General features: G+C 35.1%; 1 protein-coding gene across 2 annotated transcripts in view; it reads right to left on the bottom strand.

Annotated features, from left to right (window-relative positions):
• The window catches only part of TMEM135 (transmembrane protein 135), a 245,819-nt gene that overhangs the window by 138,673 nt on the left and 87,835 nt on the right, over positions 1-19,311 (bottom strand). For both annotated transcript variants that reach the window (XM_082627651.1, XM_082627650.1), the window contains exon 5: positions 7,623-7,688. In XM_082627651.1, coding sequence (XP_082483777.1) covers positions 7,623-7,688 — 66 coding nt within the window. The remainder of the gene's footprint in view (positions 1-7,622; positions 7,689-19,311) is intronic.

Raw genomic sequence — 19,311 nt, forward strand, 5'->3', positions numbered from 1 at the left:
AAGACCTAAATGTAAGGCCAGACACTATCAAACTCTTAGAGGAACACATAGGCAGAACACTCTATGACATAAATCACAGCAAAATCCTTTTTGACCCACCTCCTAGAGAAATGGAAATAAAGACAAAAATAAACACATGGGACCTAATGAAACTTCAAAGCTTTTGCACAGCAAAGGAAACCATAAACAAGACCAAAAGACAACCCTCAGAATGGGAGAAAATATTTGCAAATGAAGCAACTGACAAAGGATTAATCTCCAAAATTTATAAGCAGCTCATGCAGCTCAATAACAAAAAAACAAACAACCCAATCCAAAAATGGGCAGAAGACCTAAATAGACATTTCTCCACAGAAGATATACAGACTGCCAACAAACACATGAAAGGATGCTCAACATCTTTACTCATTAGAGAAATGCAAATCAAAACTACAATGAGATATCATCTCACACCAGTCAGAATGGCCATCATCAAAAAATCTAGAAACAATAAATGCTGGAGAGGGTGTGGAAAAAAGGGAACACTCTTGCACTGCTGGTGGGAATGTGAATTGGTACAGCCGCTATGGAGAACGGTATGGAGGTTCCTTAAAAAACTACAAATAGAACTACCATATGACCCAGCAATCCCACTACTGGGCATATACCCTGAGAAAACCATAATTCAAAAAGAGACATGTACCAAAATGTTCATAGCAGCCCTATTTACAATAGCCCGGAGATGGAAACAACCTAAGTGTCCATCATCGGATGAATGGATAAAGAAGATGTGGCACATATATACAATGGAATATTACTCAGCCATAAAAAGAAATGAAATTGAGCTATTTGTAATGAGGTGGATAGACCTAGAGTCTGTCATACAGAGTGAAGTAAGTCAGAAAGAGAAAGACAAATACTGTATGCTAACACATATATATGGAATTTAAGAAAAAAAAATGTCATGAAGAACATAGGGGTAAGACAGGAATAAAGACACAGACCTACTAGAGAATGGACTTGAGGATATGGGGAGGGGGAAGGGTAAGCTGTGACAAAGTGAAAGAGCGGCATGGACATATATACACTACCAAACGTGAGGTAGATAGCTAGTGGGAAGCAGCCGCATAGCACAGGGAGATCAGCTCGGTACTTTGTGACCGCCTGGAGGGGTGGGATAGGGAGGGTGGGAGGGAGACGCAAAAGGGAGGGGATATGGAAACATATGTATATGTATAACTGATTAAATTTGTTATAAAGCAAAAAAATAAAATAAGTTAAAAAAAAAAAAAAAAAAAAAAAAGACATATATTTCCTCAGGTGGTATTAAAAGAGAAATAGTGTAAAAAATTTAATTGAGAAAAAAACAGATACAATTTTAAAAATATAAATAAAAGTTTACTTCTAGGTTTCCTTATATAAAGAGTTTACGTTCAAAAAAAAGGAAAATACTTGGTTTAAGTATCATATTAAACTGAATTTTTTTTTTTTTTTTTTTTTTTTGCGGTACGCGGGCCTCTCACTGTTGTGGCCTCTCCAGTTGCAGAGCACAGGCTCCGGAACCGCAGGCTCAGTGGCCATGGCTCACGGGCCCAGCCGCTCCGTGGCATGTGGGATCTTCCCGGACCGGGGCACGAACCCGTATCCCCTGCATCGGCAGGTGGACTCTCAACCACTGCGCCACCAGGGAAGCCCTGAATGTAATTTTTAACATAATTTCAACAGTGTTAGAGATATATCTAATATCTTAATAGCCAATTAACTTTGTGACTAAGAGTAAATATTATATATGTAAATTTCATAGACTTCAAGTATTCCTTAATTCATGAAAAAAGTTGTTAAAAATTATATCATTGTATTATGAACTTCATGATTTGGGGATAATATAGCCCTACTATTTTTATATATATACATAAATCTACAAAGATATTTATGATTATACTTATCTTAAACCAAGGGCCTCACTGCAGCAATCACAAAAATGAAATATTCTTTATGACTTATTTAAAAAGCATGCTCCAGAAAGGCAAAAAAAGGTTTCCATTCTAATAAAACATACAGAATACCTAATACTATGCAGTAACATAAAACAAAAGTAAATACTGTGTCTAATCCCACATCCATCTTTCCAAAACATCAACAAACCATGCTACCGTGTTCTACTTTATATATAAAAATCTTTAAATACACCTCAGATTTTTTTGTTATTTCTTTATCTGTTTTGTCTAACTCAAATTGTACATTCCCTGAGTTCACAGAAGACGTAAGATTGAAAAATACTTCTCTAAAACAGTAATTTACAATAGTGGGTAAGCATTAAAATCAGTAGATGTTTTAATAAATACAGATACTGGAGCCCTAGGCTAGACCTAATGGACAAAGTCTTTGGGGATGGAGCCCACGCACCTATAGTTTACAGAGCTCCATGGGCAATTCTCATGCACAGTCAAGGCTGAGAACCACAAAAAAGAAAGGCTATACAAAGCTGCCTAGAAGCAGAAAATGTTAAAGCTGAATAGGGCTTCCCTGGTGGCGCAGTAGTTGAGAATCTGCCTGCCAATGCAGGGGACACGGGTTCGACCCCTGGTCTGGGAAGATCCCACATGCCACGGAGCAACTAGGCCCGTGAGCCACAACTACTGAGCCTGCGCGTCTGGAACTTGTGCTCCGCAACAAGAGAGGCCGCGACAGTGAGAGGCCCGCACACTGCGATGAGGAGTGGCCCCCGCTTGCTGCAAATAGAGAAAGCCCACACACCGAAACGAAGACCCAACACGGCCAAAAATAACTAAATCAAATAAATAAATAAAATTTTTTAAAAAGCTGAATAGGACCTTAAAGATCATTTAATCAACTCATTTTCCAAAGTATGAATTTGAAATCGTGAGATGCTAAGTAAATTGTCCAAGATCACATAGCTAGCTATTAATGCCAGGAAGAGAACCAGGTCTACTGGCAGGCAGACTAGTGCTCTTTACATCACACAAGGCTGCCTTCTCCACTTGGGAAGAAGAAATGGTATTCATTCTTGATTATACCACTAGATTAAACAGCATCATAGCATCCATATCACAAATTCTCAGGGAAATGTGATTTAAAAAAAAAATACTATCTCCTTTGGAAAAAATGGTGATAAAAGGATCTAAACTGGAAAGTTGTTTTGAGGTATAAACAAGCTGAATAATTATAAAGTGCCTGGAAAAGGCACTCAACAAATGTTACTCCCTTTCAACACCACAACCTCCTCCCCCTTCCTTTGTGATTCTACATCAAGACATCTCTCCCAGCTCTCAACTATGTCCCTTTTTATATTGTTTCTCCTAATTGGCAATGCCCTTTGACCTCTTCTTCAATGATGCTCATAAATTTCTCCAAGGCTCAGTTTAAGATGTGCCTTCTAAGAAATCTTCTGAACTAACTTACCCTATTCTAATTATTGTTTCGTCCTTCATTATCTAAATTGCTTATACTTTTAAATCATATACTTGCTTATACCTTCTTTTGAAGCTTTGTAATTGTAATTACTTCCTAGTTGCTTTGTACATTTTTATTTTCTTCCATAATTAGAATATAAGCTATCAGTGGACTAGAATATAAGCTCCCCAAAGACAAGGATATTGGTCTGTTTTGTTTACTGATAGATCACAGGCACCTAAAACAATGTCAGGAACATAGAAGGTGCTCAATAAATACTTGTGGTGACTGAACAAACAGGCAAAGATTATTTTTTCTTCTATTCATGAATCTCTCCAACATAAAGACACAGATATGAAACATTAAACATTCTGAAAAAAATGAAGATAGATATGCTTGTACTTTAGAAAATTCACAGAATTTTTTTAAAATTAATAAAGCTATAATAGATGAATCAACTCACTGGCTACAAGAAATCATTTAGCTTCTTCATTACATACTCTCAGTGATTCAGTGGATATACAGTGGCAGCTGATACACAGAAGGTAAAGGCTTTAGTTAAGACCTAGAGTTTGAAATCTCCTGCCTATGGTAAAGAACTGCTTAACTTTGTTCTCTTTTAAAACTCTGAATTAAGAAGACTCTAACGAAAAAACACTAATTTCTGGATTACTCAGGTTTCAAGTTATATAAAATAACAGTACATAATTTTTCCAATACATAAATTTAAGAGAGCAACTTTATCTTTTTTAACAAACAACTTGTTTCACCCTATACATAAGTACCTGGAAGGCTGAAAACAGGATTGTACCTTTCTTGAAAATATTTTAAAAGTACAATTTTTGAGCCAAGCACATTCAATAACTATTTTTGATAGTGATAATCTTACAAGTTAGCCTTCCCAAATAAGGAAACACATTAACTCTGCCCAATATTACATTAACAACCTAAATGGGAAAAGAATTTGAAAAAGAACAGATACATGTATATGTATAACTGAATCACTTTGCTGTACACCTGAAACTAACACATCGTTAATCAACTATACTCCAATGTAAAATAAAAAGTTAAAAAATAAAAAAAATTTAATTTAAATTTTAAAAAATTCTGCCCCCCCAAAATTACCTGCATTTTAGCTTATGTAATTTAATCAAAATAAAAAAATCCAGCTACCCTATATATAGGACTGTACAAAGAATACATCAACATGGTTAGGCATTCAGTGACAAAACAGAATTGTGAAGGGTCAATATTTTTTTCTATGCATTTTAAGCCATATACCTCTACACATATGAAAAGATATCAGTGATAATCAGAATGCATTAAAAAACATGACTGATTACATAATCTCAGAGGTCTTAGCTACTATGCTGTTGCTATTTTTCAACTGTCCAACTATAGGACAACTGAATGATTAGAAAACTCTAGTCTAAGTAAGTGAATTACATTGAGGGAGATTATATTGTATAGTGGAATGAATGGGCTTTGGAGTCAGACTGGGGTTCATATCCCAAGTCTTTCATCTCCTACCTGTTTGATCACAGGCAAACTGTCTAACTTCTCTGAGACTCAGTTTATTTATAAAATAATTTCTCCCTTGCAGAGTTATGATGAAGATTTTAAAAGATAGTTATCACTCCTTTGCTTAAATCCTCCAATGATTCATTATAACTTATAAAATAAATTTCAAACTCCTTCAAAAACTACGTTCTTCCTTTCAGAGAAAGGAACCATGTTTTCTGATCTCAACATTTCTTAATATATGCAAGCAGAAGTGTCCAATAGGTAGACAAAATATAGGCTTAAAGCAGGAACACAAAGAAGGGAAGACAACAGACAAGCAAAGTTCAGCATCATCAAGCATCCAGACCACAAATTTACTCAAAGACTGCTATCTTTGTGATTTGGATATACCAGTCTTTATTCCTCCTACCTAATATCACTGTCATGGGGTTACTTATTAATCCCTGCTTAACGGATATTTTCGCAGTAACGAGCTAAAACAATTTTTCAAATACCCTAGGACAAGTAAACTCCTTACCATTCTCCTCCCTTAGGATGTCACAAGTTTTCTAATATTACAAATATGGTGATTTCAGCTTCTGTTTTAAGTAGTCCATTAAATTGTTAACCTTTTCATTTATCTCCTACTTCTAAAGTAATTCTTTATTATTGGCCAGACACTAAAATTTAGCACATTCCAAGTGTAAGCTGGACTCTAGTTACTTACTTCCAGGCTCAGCCTTAACTCTCTTTCAGGTTTTTCTCCCACGTATTGATGCCACTGTTTCCTCCACCAGAGAGTTAGCTCCTCTAAAGGTGGGAACCATATTACATCATCTATTCCCATAGCACTTAGCCTACCATCTCCAAAAAATCTATGCCACTTGCATTTACACATATTCAATAATTTCTTTGTTTTGTTTTGTCTTAATTCTCTATTTCCTAAAAGTCAAATAACTAAAACTAATTTGTGGTCTATCCTAGCTACCATTTACTGAATACTTCCCTATGTATCACTCTGTATTTTTTTGTTTTGTTTTGTTTTTTGGTACGCGGGCCTCTCACTGTTGTGGCCTCTCCCGTTGAGAGCACAGGCTCCGGACACGCAGGCTCAGCGGCCATGGCTCACGGGCCTAGCCACTCCACGGCATGTGGGATCCTCCCGGACCGGGGCACGAACCCGTGTCCCCTGCATCGGCAGGTGGACTCTCAACCACTGTGCCACCAGGGAAGCCCTGTATTTTTTTTAATCTACAAAATATAATCATATTTTATCCACTCTCAAATATCATAGACTTAATTTTAGAGGTGTTAAAACGTGAAAAATAGTAAATGGTGACTATGAGGTGCCACTGATTAGAAGACATATTCCATTTTCAGAGATCGTAAAACACAAGGAAAAAATGTACAAGAGAGTGCTTATAAACTTTGTCCTACATTACCTGTTAAACAGGTTAGTTACCTGTTGCAATCCCCAGTAATTGGGGGAGAAATGGATCCAAAGCCAGCTGCTTTAACTACTTCCTCTCCATTAAGTAAAATATGTACATATGCAATGTGTTGATATGCTCAGAAGATTACTTGCAAAACTGTCTTGCATACATTTATTTCCCCAAACTTTTTATAAAAGAAGATAAAGTTCAAAAGTTCACTGACCACCTCCATGAAAAATTTCATAGTAATAACTAAAATCTAAAATTCATTTTGACACATTTTAGGCAAATAAATACGTCTGACTTTATTAATGGGAATGTTTTCTTCTCTCAAAATGGCACCACATACCGTAGTTTGTTGAGAATACAAAGAGATAAATTAAGTATTTTTCATAGACAAAATATATATTACAAATTAATACCAAAGAAATTTGCCAATATATGTACAATTAAACATTTAAAGACATATAATTTCACAATGACTGTGCATTTTCACCTAACAAGCAGATATATCGACTGATAAATTTTATAATCACACAATAATACAGTTTCAAGTGTTTAGGGTATTGAATTATATATATATTACATTAAATAACACAGAACTTGATTCCAGAATAAAAAGCACTGTATTTTATCCATAAATATTTGCTAGTAGGATAGAAAGGGGAACATGGCAATATGACATTATATTCAACCTCAACCTAAGGATATCTTAGTAAGGGAGTGAATAAAGAAAAAGCAGACAGAGTGGTAATTAGGCCAGTAATAATCTGGTAATGAAAATTTATTTCAGGTAGTAGATTTTTTTTTTTTAAGAATTGGCAGGAATATTTAGAAAAGTCTAAACTTAGACTGTATCATCATTGAGCCTCAACTATAAGAAAGAACAGAACAGACTAAATTCCATTTCTCTCCCTCCCTTCGTCCTTCCTTCTGTGATAAATATCAACATTTCAGATTATTTTATGCTAGGAAAGAAGTATCACATCTGTAGAACATAAAATAGGAAGAAAGAAAGAAGTATGGGATTATGTTCAATAAATATATATATATATATTTGCAGAAGTTATTATTAAATGTCATTTTCTTTTAAGAGTGAAAACAATTGGTAACCAAAGATTAAAAGGCTCAGAAATTTATATTCAACCCAAGATCTGGTTCTAACATGACTTAACTGAAATAGATTTGTAGATGAGATTTACTCAATACTTTGTACATCAGGTATTCTCAATTTGTTAAAAAAAGTATACTATGAATTAAGAATTAATAATTGTATCAAAATTCTCATCTTACTTCTCCATTTCTCAACGTTGTGATGGTTCCTCTTGCTACACCCATTCTAAATAGTGTTTCTGTGGCCTGTGAATGTAAAAAAAGCAAAAATATATCATCTATAATCTGTATTCAACTGTACATTCCAACCCCAAAATGCAAAACATTCAACACTATTACATTTTTAGGAACTTCTAGAGAAGCATCAATAAGGCACAATAAGCTCTACATTATACTCCAGAAATATCATCTTCAGAACATTTTAATGCTATAAAGAGCCCAAACTAAAATATTTCAAAAGTTACTTAGATCTGCTATTATCACTCAATGCCTATAGTTTCAAATTAGCACACTTAAATAAGTTTAAAACTTAGTTTGGTTAACAAAGATTAAATAAAAATTTAGTACTTGAAATCAATTCAGAAATTATCATTTATTCTGATTTTTAGTCTCCATCTGATTTCAGATGACTTGACTGGTACTGAAATACTGACAGAAGATGAAGTAATTCAGTGATGTCATATATTAAATAACACCTGAAAAGACTTAATGCTTTCTATACACTAACAATGAACAATCCTAAAAGGAACCTAAGAATTTTGTTTATAATTGCACCAAAAAAAAAAAAATTAAAATAAAAGACTGGAATAAATTTAACCAAAGAAGCAAAAGGCTTGTTCATTGAAAACTATAAAACACTGCTGAAAGAGATCTAAAAACATATAAATAAATGGAAAGACATCCTGTGTTCATGAAGTGGAAGATGTAATATTGTTAAGATGTCAATACTATCCAAAATGATCTATAGAGTCAATGCTATTCCTACCAAAATCCCAATGACTTCTTTACAGAAATACAAAAATCCATCCTAAAATTCATATGGAACCCAAAAGACCCCAAATAGCCAAAATAATTTTGAAGAAGAGGAACAAAGTTGGAGGACTCACACCTTCTGATTTCAAAACTTACTTTAAAGCTACAGTAATCATAAAGATATGTCATAAAGACAGACATATAGGCCAATGAAATAGGAGAGAGCCTGAAATAAACCCTTGTATATGGCCTAATGATATTCTATAAAGGTACCGAAACCATTCTGTGGAGAAAGGACAGTCTTCTTAACAAATGATGCTGGGAAAATACCTGCAAAAGTATGAAGCTGAACCCTTACCTTATACCATACACAAAAATTAACTCAAAAGAGATCAAAGACTAAATGTAAGAGTTAAAACTATAAAACTCTTAGAAGAAAACACATTGTTTTCCATTCATGATTCGGTATCTGATGAGGACCTGCTTCCTGGTTACTATAGATGATTTTACATGACTATCTTGTTTGTATCCTGACATGGCAGAGAACAAAGAGAAGCAAGCTCTCTCTGCACTCTTACAAGGGAACTAATCCCATTCATAAGGGCTCCTCGTCTAATCCTAATTACCTCCCAAAGGCCCTACGTCCTAATACCATAACACTGGGGGGAGAGGGTTTTGACATGAATTTGGGGGAACACAAATATTCAGTCCATAACAGGAGTATTCCAGTCAGAATGGGCAGTAAGTACAAATACCAGTAGGTAGGATCATGTTTGGTATGTTCAAAGACAAGTAAGATGGCACATGAGGCTGAAAGAAAAAGATTACATGAGAGTCTGATTGATAAAAGAGAAGATGCAAGTTCCTCTGTTCAATATGTCTTTTATTTTTCCATCTGGTATAAGAGGAATGCATTTCCAACCTTTATTAATCGAAAATATAATTCAAAGCATGCTCTACTAAACAAATTTTTAAGAATTAGTATATGAACAACAAAAAAAGAGAGAATTTAAATGTAAAAAGTGAATGCACATCTAAAGAAATGCAGAGTGAAGGAGGGATAAGAAACTAGAGGAAACTGTAAGGAAACTGATGTATGTGTACAAAATCAGTGTTATCAGTGTAACATAAATAGCAGTGTAAACATATTAATTTAGTTATAAGGAAGCAAATATCAGAAGAAGTAAGGAAAAAGTTACAAGTAGCTGCCTCTGGGTTGTGGGACTCAGGCAGTGGAACAAGTAAATAAGAATACTACTCTTTTTCTACTAGTTTGCAGCATACTATTTGACGGTTTAAACTACTTGTAAATCCTTGATCAAAACTTTTTTTTTAACTTTTAAAGGAATCCCTAGTATCCAGTTTTGCAAAGAGGTCAAATACTTTACAATTTTAATAGAGTGGTGTATGTAAGAACATAGTTGAGGACTGAATAAGGGGGTATAAAGTCAGTGTGTTAAGAGTCAACTCTTGCAAAAAGTTTCACAATAAAAGTGAGGAATGAGACTGAGCTGTTGCCAGAAAGAGCAGAGTTGAGAGAAAATTGACAACAGGATATTTTGAGGATAAAAGACTTAGACAAGTTTTTAATGGCTTAGTAGAAGTAGTCAGTAAGATGGAAGAAGTTACAGACACAATAAGGATAATGGATCCTGACTGAAGGGCATTCCTGCAGAAGACGGTTAAGAGCACAGAGCAATCTGTTAGCTACGTTACATGGGAGATGGTCCAGATATAGGTAAATGCTTTCCTTCCCTCTCCCTTTCCCTCTCTGAATTAGGAAACAGGATTAGAAGAAGGAGGGGCGTGGGGTTGGTGTTTGATATCTACATGCTGTTAGAAAACTAAAAAAACTTTTAGGACAAACACTGCTGAATTTGTGATTGCAGCACAACATGAATATGATTCCAATGCATAATTCACAGAGAGTTAAAATAGGCCAGTAATGGGGAGGAAGAAAGGTTATTCATACATGCAAACAAAAACAAGCAGTAAATGAATGACTTTGCTATGACAGAATTTTACTAAAGCATATACAACTAGATGTTGAAAGAATTATTTACAGAAATCTTTATTAAAGGAAAAGAATTTCTCACCACTGATAAACCGCATTTTTTTCTATTCTTAATGATAGGTACATTAAATTACATCTTCCATCTTCCTGTTTCTTTTTAAACCTTATTTAATCTAGTAATGTGATTAAGAGTCCTCAGCTAGGTCAGGTTAGTTACTGTATATATTTGAGGACCAAAAGGGGAATGGCAGAGGCAACAAGCACTTGGGATGAAATACACAACTTCTCCTCTAAACCACATCAAACTACTTACTCTTTTGTGTCTCAAAAACCTGAGGCAGTTTGAAGATCTAATTCTTCTTCTGCACTTTCTCCAGTAGGAAGAGAATACCAAATTCAATCTTTTGTTTCCAACTAAATTGATTTATTTCATGAGCTCTTCCCAGCAACATGTTTAAGGACGTCTCATTCTAACAGCACTCTGTCAGTTCAGCTCAGCTTCCTTTGATTCTATAGGAAAGCACTGGAGTGAACAACATTCTTTTGACCTCTACTAAAGAGATTGCTTTTAATTTACTTGTTACCCAAACAACGACTAACAAGTATCCAAAACAATGAGATACAGGGCTAATTCTCAGCATTTGTAAATTTACCACCAGCAAATTCTTCATTGAAATTTCCCTCTCCTTGAGTTTTGATAACAACTAAAATGATTAATACTAAAAGCATTCATTAAACATCTGTCACTGGCAGGGAAAAAACCATATGTAGGTCCTCAGTTAAAAACAGGTTATCAAGAGAGACTGCTTTTAAGTAGAGTGTTAGATAAAAGTGACTTAGGAGACATGAAATCTAGGTGTAAGAAATGCAAAGTTCTGACTGGATCCTTGTGTTTGTGTGTGCAAATCAAAAAAGAGCCAGAAGGATATACAATGAATTGATAACAGAACTAATCTCTGAGTGGATTTCTTTATTTTCTAATGCTCCATCATGCACATATACTTTTTGGTAACAATAAAAAGAAAAGTAACAATTTTTGTGCACTAAAAGATAAAACAGATTTAAAACAGAATTTTGGAACAAAATAAAATGTTATAATACAAGCAATACTACACTGAGTACCTCCCAACGTGAAGATAATCGAAAGTCAATAGAGACTCATGTTATTACAGTTTAATGCTTTTTAATGCATTAAATCAACACAAAACAAGTAAAATTAACAAGAAATATATATTTAATAGACTTTACCTTGAAAAGCAGTATGATTATAAAAACTTTAAAGCATCATATTAAAAAAAGACTTCACTGGGTTAATTTAACATGCAGTTTACAGATATAAATACAAAAGTTGTATTTAGCATATGTTTATTTCCTATTAGTCAAGCAACTAGAATTCTAGTTATCTTATTTCCACTATTTACTCTCTGGGCAAGCTTAGGCAGGTCATTTAAACTCTCTAAGCTCTGACCTCCTCTGTAAAAAGGTGACAGCTAATATCAACCTGTTTTCCTGTGGTGGTCAATGCAGGTGTTAACGTATGTGAAAAGCTCTGTAAAGAGCTAGATAAATGTAAAATACTGAATCCAAGGTCTAGTTTAGGACTTCCTGAGATGAAAAGATGTTTCAGGAATACTAATTTTTACGTATTCCCAGTGCCTTGCAAAAAATATAACAATATAGCATAAAGATTAAGAATGCAGGTTTTAGAGACAGACTGTTTAGTTCAAATTCTAGCTTTGCCATTTGTAAGATGTGTGATCCAAACAAGCAACTTACTTCTTTGAGCTCATTAACAGAATAAGGATAACAATGGTATGGAACTCAAGGAAAAGTGTAAGTGCTCAATAAATGATAATTTTATTACTATTAGTATCTCAAAGGAAATGCAGAATTCCAATTCTACCTTAAAAAGTGGTCATCAGATTGCAATTAAAAATTACATCAGATGGCAATGAAAAAGGTACTATATAAAACAGTCAACCACAATTAGCACATTATGCCATATGGCTATTTATTTATGCTAAAATTCTTGACAAGACAACCAGAAAAAAAGAAAATTTACATTATTTCAAGAAGATTAATTTAGCAAAAGTCTTCAGAAATCATATGCAATAGTCATTCCCCAGCTGTTTATCCTGGACATAGAAGAAAAGAGATTTAAGTACTGAGGTTTTTCAGCACCAGCTGCTTCCCTCTCTATGATGATAAAAATACAAAGTAAAAAATAGAAAAACTGGGCATTAGCTATCTGCTTCTCACTAAAGAAGCACCGCATGTTACAAATCTAGTCATATACTTTCAAAATACACAAATGCATTAGCATAGCAACCAAGACCTTTGTGAGGTCCACAAACCATTCTCACTCTCTTTCCTCCAGGCAGCTGCCTACAGGCCACCCGTTCCAGCTCATTAATTACAATTCATAACTTCAGGGCCCATGCACTGCAGCAGCTACAGCACAGGGAGCAAAACCTCTGAGAGAAACTCTTTCTAGTCAGAAAACAGGGAAGAGGGCCCCAAGTGAACCAGAGAATGTGTAGGGAATTAATCCCTGGTTCGGGGGAGAGGTTCTGTCTTTTTTTTTCTCTTGACTCTGCCCCAAGGACAGGCCCTAATTATAAGATGAAGCAGCACCAGTGTAGGTAGTTAAAATTGGAAAATAAATTCTGTTTTTCTGGGCAAAAGCATATGGAAAAGGGGACCTCTGTAGTCCAAAGAAGAAAGGAAGAATGCCCATTATTTTTTTCACTCTTTTCTCTATCCACTTTGTCCCAACAGCAGACCCTGAAGAGTGTGTGCAGCTGGAATAGCAGAGCAGGCAGCTACAACTCTGAGAGAAATCCTGTCTTTCTGGACAGAGGACCAGAAAGAGGAGGCCCAATGAAGCAGAGAATAAAGAGGCAATCCCTGAAAGGAAGAGCTGGAAAAGGAAATCTCTTAACTAAATCTGTGTTTGAACTAGCACAAATACAGAGCTCACCCCTCACCAGCATACGCATGGAACAGACCCAAGTAGCAAAGCGAAGGCTTTCAGGGCAAAACTACAATTAAAACTACCACCCAAGTCCCAGCATGGCCCATAAGTGGCACACAGTCAGGACAGACACAAAGCAACATAGGAAAGGCAACTGACATTGGAGCTACTGCCCACTGAAGACGAGACAGAACTTGCAGTCTGAATCTAACAGGGGACTGCTTACTACTAAAGAAAAAAATAATGATAAATAAATAAATAATAATAAATGTTTAAAAGATCAACACTCTCCAGAGGAGTTTAACAGGATCCAGAGTCTCACAACCTGACATTCAAAATGTCAAGGACCGGGCTCCCCTAGTGGCGCAGTGGTTGAGAGTCTGCCTGCCGATGCAGGGGACACAGGTTCGTGCCCTGGTCCAGGAAGATCCCACATGCCGCGGAGCGGCTGGGCCCGTGAGCCATGGCGGCTGAGCCTGTGCGTCTGGAGCCTGTGCTCTGCAACGGGAGAGGCCACAACAGTGAGAGGCCCGCGTACCACAAAAAAGGGGAAAAAAAAAATAGGATTTACATCAAAATGTCAAGGACCAATCCAAAATTACTCAACCTGAAAAGGACAAAAAATCGTTACCACAGCTCAAAGAAAAGACAATCAGATGTTGAAATTACCAGACAGAGCCTGTAAAGGAGCTATTATAATTACATGAGGTAAGGTTAAACACACTTGAAATGGATGGAAAGAGAAGTTATCAGCAGAGAAACAGAAACTTTAAAAAGTGGAACTTCTGGAACTGAAAAATCCAGTAAGAGAAATAAAAAAGTCAGTAGACAGGGGCTCAACAGCAGAATGAAGAGAAAAGAGAAAAGAATCAGTGAACTTGATGATAAATAAATAAAGATTATCCAGTCTACAGAAGAGAGAGGAAAAAAGATTGAAAACAGAAACTGAGCAGAACCCCACAGACTTGAAGGAGAATAGCAAAAGATCTAGCATTTGTATTATCAGAAACCTAGAAAGAGAGGAAAAACAGATTGATATATGTTTCTCTATATATTGATATAGAGAAAATATATGAAGAATAGCTAAAAACTTCTGAAATTTGGTGAGACAAACATTTACAGATTTAAGCTCAGTGAACCTCAAGTAAGATATGAACAAAGAAAACCATACCTAGACATATCATAAACAAAAATGCTGAAATCCAAATATAAAGAAAGGATCTTGAAAGTAACCAAAAAATACATACATACATATATATATATGTATATATGTATATGTTATATAGTGGAACAACTATTAAAATGAGTATGGATTTGCCATCAGAAACCATCAGAAACCATGGAAGCAAGAGGAGAAAATATCTTTTAAGGTTTTGAACTATAAACCCAGAATTCTATATCCAGCAAAAATATCCTTCAGGAATGAAGGCAAGATAAAGACATTCTCATGCAAAAGAGACTAAGAATCTGTCACCAGCAGAAATGCTTTAAGAAAATGCTAAAGAAGTTTCCAGAGGCTGAAGAGAAATAATCCTAGAAACAGATCCACACTGTATGTTCAATTGATTTTCTACAGAAGTATCAAGGTACATGGGAAAAGACTAGTCTTTTCAACCAATGGAGCTTTAACAATTGAATTTCTCAACCAAAATATATGAACTTCAACCTACACCTCACTCCATACACAAAAACTAACTTAAAATGGAACACAGACTTAAATGCTGGTGCTCAAACCATAAAACTTATGCAAAAAAACAATGGAAAGAAACACTTTATAATTTGATTTAGGCAAATATATGATACACAGGGGGGAAAAAAGAATAAAACATTGAAGTATTCATTATGACAGTTACTATCCAAAGATGGCCACACTAATTTATATCCTATCCCACATGTACTTCTTAAAATGTGACACTGACTCTCCTCCATATGTCATATATTCCCTGCCCTTGAACCTGGGACCTTTGAAACTACCTTGGTAACTGTAACTTAAACATAATGAGGCAGAAATGATGCTGATTTTTAAGGCTAAATCATAATGGGCAAAATGCCATCTGCCTGGTGCTCTCACTTTGTCTGGACATGTGCCTTTGGAGCCCTGAGCTACCAAGTAAGAAGTCCAACTACCTTTAAAAGGTAATTTTTACATAGTTTTTCACCATGCTAGAAAAACTATGTAAAAAGAGAGAGAGATGCCCCAGCTATTCCAACACACAGCTATTCAACTACTCCGAGCCAAGGTGCCATTCATGTGAGTGAGTCTTCACATGATTCCAGTCTTTAGCTTTCAAGATGTACCAGCCAATGTCAAGCAGAACAGTCATAGGCTATTCCAGGCAAGCCCTTCCCAAACTGCAGATTCATGCAAAGTAAATACTATTGTTATTTTTAGCCACTAAACTTTGAATAGTTTGCTACACAGCATCAGATAACTATACAATAATAAAAATGTGTCTTTAATAAAAATTAAAGGCCTTTTGCTCTTGACTCAACTGAGAAAATGAAAAAGCAAACCACAAACTCACAGAAACTATCTGCAAAAATATATCTGACAAAGCACTTGCATTCAGAATATATAAATAATTCTTACAACTCAAAAATAAGACATATAACCAAACAAATTAAAATGAACAAAATATGTCAACAGACTCTTCATCCAAAGAAAAAAGATATGTACACACATATAGTATATTCATCTGTAATATGTATGCATGCACATGTGTGTGTATATTGTGTATGTACATATACTCTCATAAACACACAACATACATATACATGAATGGGCAAAAAGTCAACAAAAAGATGTTCAACATCATTAACTTTTACGGAAATGCAAATTAAAACCACAATTAGATACTATTATACATGCACAAGAATGGCTAAAAATACTAGAAAGAATAACAACAGCAAGTGATAGTGGGAATATGGAGCTACTAGAACTCTCATACGTTGCTGGTGGGAGCACAAAATGGTACAGTCGCTTTGGAAAACAGCTGGTCAGTTTTCTATGAAGTTAAACATAAACTTACCATAAGACCCAGCAATTCTATCCCTAGGTATCTACCAAAGAGAAATGAAAACATATGTCCATCTGAATGAATTGTAGAAAAGCCAAAATTACAGTGACAGAGAGCATATCAGTGACTGCTTGGGACCCGAGAGATATGGGGGGAGGGAACTGACTGCAAAGGAAAAAGTGAGACTTCTTTAGGGAAGAAATTCTGTTTGATTATGGTCGTAGTCACACAACTATAAACATCTGTCAAAACTCATCAAACTGTACACTTAAAACAGGTGATAATCATTAAATATAAAGCTGTTTAAAAAAAACGCATACCTGTCCCTCTCCCCAGAGCAGTTTCCAATTAATTGGTAACTTAATCATCACCAGCCATTAGGAAAAACCTGGGTACTACTCTAATGACAAATTTTATAGGAAGAATACATACATACTTTAGATACAGATTTCATCTTAAATTCATATAAACTGGGGGCACAGGTAGAGGTTGACCAAAGCAGAAGAAAATTAGCAATAACACTAAAGCCAAGAATAAATGCAAGAGATGAATAATCTAGGAAAGATACAGTCTGTATGTCACACTCAGAGGAAGACTTAGGGATCCAAGAAGAGTAAATTGTTATGAAAACTCCACATTCCATACAAAATTCTACATTATCACCATTTAGGAACCACTGCCTTATTATGCACTTAACTTGATAATTACATAAAATAAGTACTATATATAAAACTGAGCAACTGACAAACAAAAATCACCAATCTCACCTTCACTTGCAGATGAATGTTCTTGTACCTGTGTTTTCCATCCACTATTTGCCCAAGCAGAAACTTGAGTCATCCGTGAATCTTTCTTTTCTCTCAACAACCTATAATACTTGTTATAAGTAATATTTATTATAGCATTTTACTTATAACACTTATTAGAGTATAATACTTATTCGAGTAATTACCTATTCATCTAAAATCCTCACTGGACTATAGGCTATATTTCACTCATCATTATACCCCTAGCACCTAACACCTCAGAAACACTTAACTGTTGAATGAATGCAAGAATTAATGAATAAGTAGTTATTTGGACTGTGTCAAGTAAGCACTTATTTATTGATAGTTTGGGGGTATGTGCTTTACCAAGGTGTGAACAAATATGTCCCAAACTATATTATAACAATTTCAGATGCTGAATGTATAACTCATTAACCTTTCTTGTTAATGAAATCAACTTGATCTTTTTAGACAACACAAATGTCATAATCTGTTTTCATTCACTACACAGGAAATATGCATTACATATGGAGACAATGGACGTTAGCAATGGTTTTAAGGTTACAAAGAATGTTACTTCTGTTTATAGATGTGGGTTGGTTTAAGTTATCCAGAAATTTAAACAATAAGCAGATGGTTTGTTTCCAAATTGATAGCAGTCATCCAGCTCTAAAGAAGAGTGTACTTTTGTAAATACATGTTCTGTCATGTTCTATCCAATGTGACATGATGAAATAATGTACTATGTGATGTTCTGCTTTTCCTCTTTGAACATAATAAAACTTAAGAAAAGCATGGATATTTTCCCCCCACAATGTTATCTTCTTAGACTTAGAGTCAAAACAAACTAAGAAAGGATAACAACAAACAAAAATAAACCCACAAATGCTGAGATTTAGAGGTAGATTTCAATTCTGTTTCAAAACAAAATAAGAGTTGAGTCACTCAAAGTTTTCTCAATCATTAAATGGTGATAATATAAATATAATAATTGAGAGTGTTTAACTTAAAATTTGAGAGTGGGGAATAAAGAATTATATCTAAATTTGATTTTTTCATTTCATTAGCATATAAAATATTTTTAAGTAGGCAAGATTAGCATATGTAATAATCATTAGATGATTATACAACATCCCTCCCCCTTCCTTCAATTCCCTCCTCTATTCTAACAAGATGCTGATTTTGTTTAGGTAATCTACCTTCTTTTACAAGGCTATTAACTAAATCAGTAATGTTAATCCCATTCCTCTTGCCAGTGATTTTTTTTTAGATACAGGCATATGATATCAGAGATAAAGAAGGCAATTTCATAATAATAAAGAGGTTAATTCACCAAGAGGACATAATAAACTTAAATGTTTATGGATCAAAAAGCAGATATTCAAAGCGTATGAGTCAAAAACTGATACAACTGGGACTTCCCTGGTGGCGTAGTGGTAATGCATCTGCCTGCCAATGCAGGTGACATGGGTTCGATCTCTGGTCTGGGAAGATCCCACATGCCACGGAGCAACTAAGCCCGTGCGCCACAACTACTGAGCCTGTGCTCTACAGCCCGCGAGCCACAACTACTGAGGCCGCGCACCACAACTACTGAAGCTCACGCACCTAGAGCCCATGCTCCATAACAAGAGAAGCCACCACAATGAGAAGCCTGCACACCACAACGAAGAGTAGCCCCTGCTTGCTGCAACTAGAGAAAACCTGAGTGCAGCAACAAAGACCCAACGCAGCCAAAAAGTTAGTTAGTTAATTTTTTTTAAAAAAATCAAGCAATGTAATTCACCATACTAAACTAAAAAAGAAAACTACACGATCATCTCTAGAGATATGGAAAAAACATCTGATAAAAACATCTATTCCTGATAATAAAAACTAGGAATAGAAAGGGACGAGCTCAAATGAAAAAGGGCATCTACAAAAAATCTATAGCTAACATATTTAAGGGTGAAAAGATTGAATACATTCCCCCTAGGATCAGGAATAAAGCAAGATGTCAGCTTGATTTCTATTCAATATTATAGTGGAAGTCCTAGCCAGTGCAATAACACAAGGAAAAGAAATAAAAGGGATCCAGATTACAAAGGAAGAAGTAAAATTTTCTTTATTTCTCCACATGACATTC

The sequence above is a fragment of the Mesoplodon mirus genome (genome assembly GCF_964341445.2).
Source record: "Mesoplodon mirus genome assembly, chromosome: 7".
NCBI classification, from domain to species: domain Eukaryota; kingdom Metazoa; phylum Chordata; class Mammalia; order Artiodactyla; family Ziphiidae; genus Mesoplodon; species Mesoplodon mirus.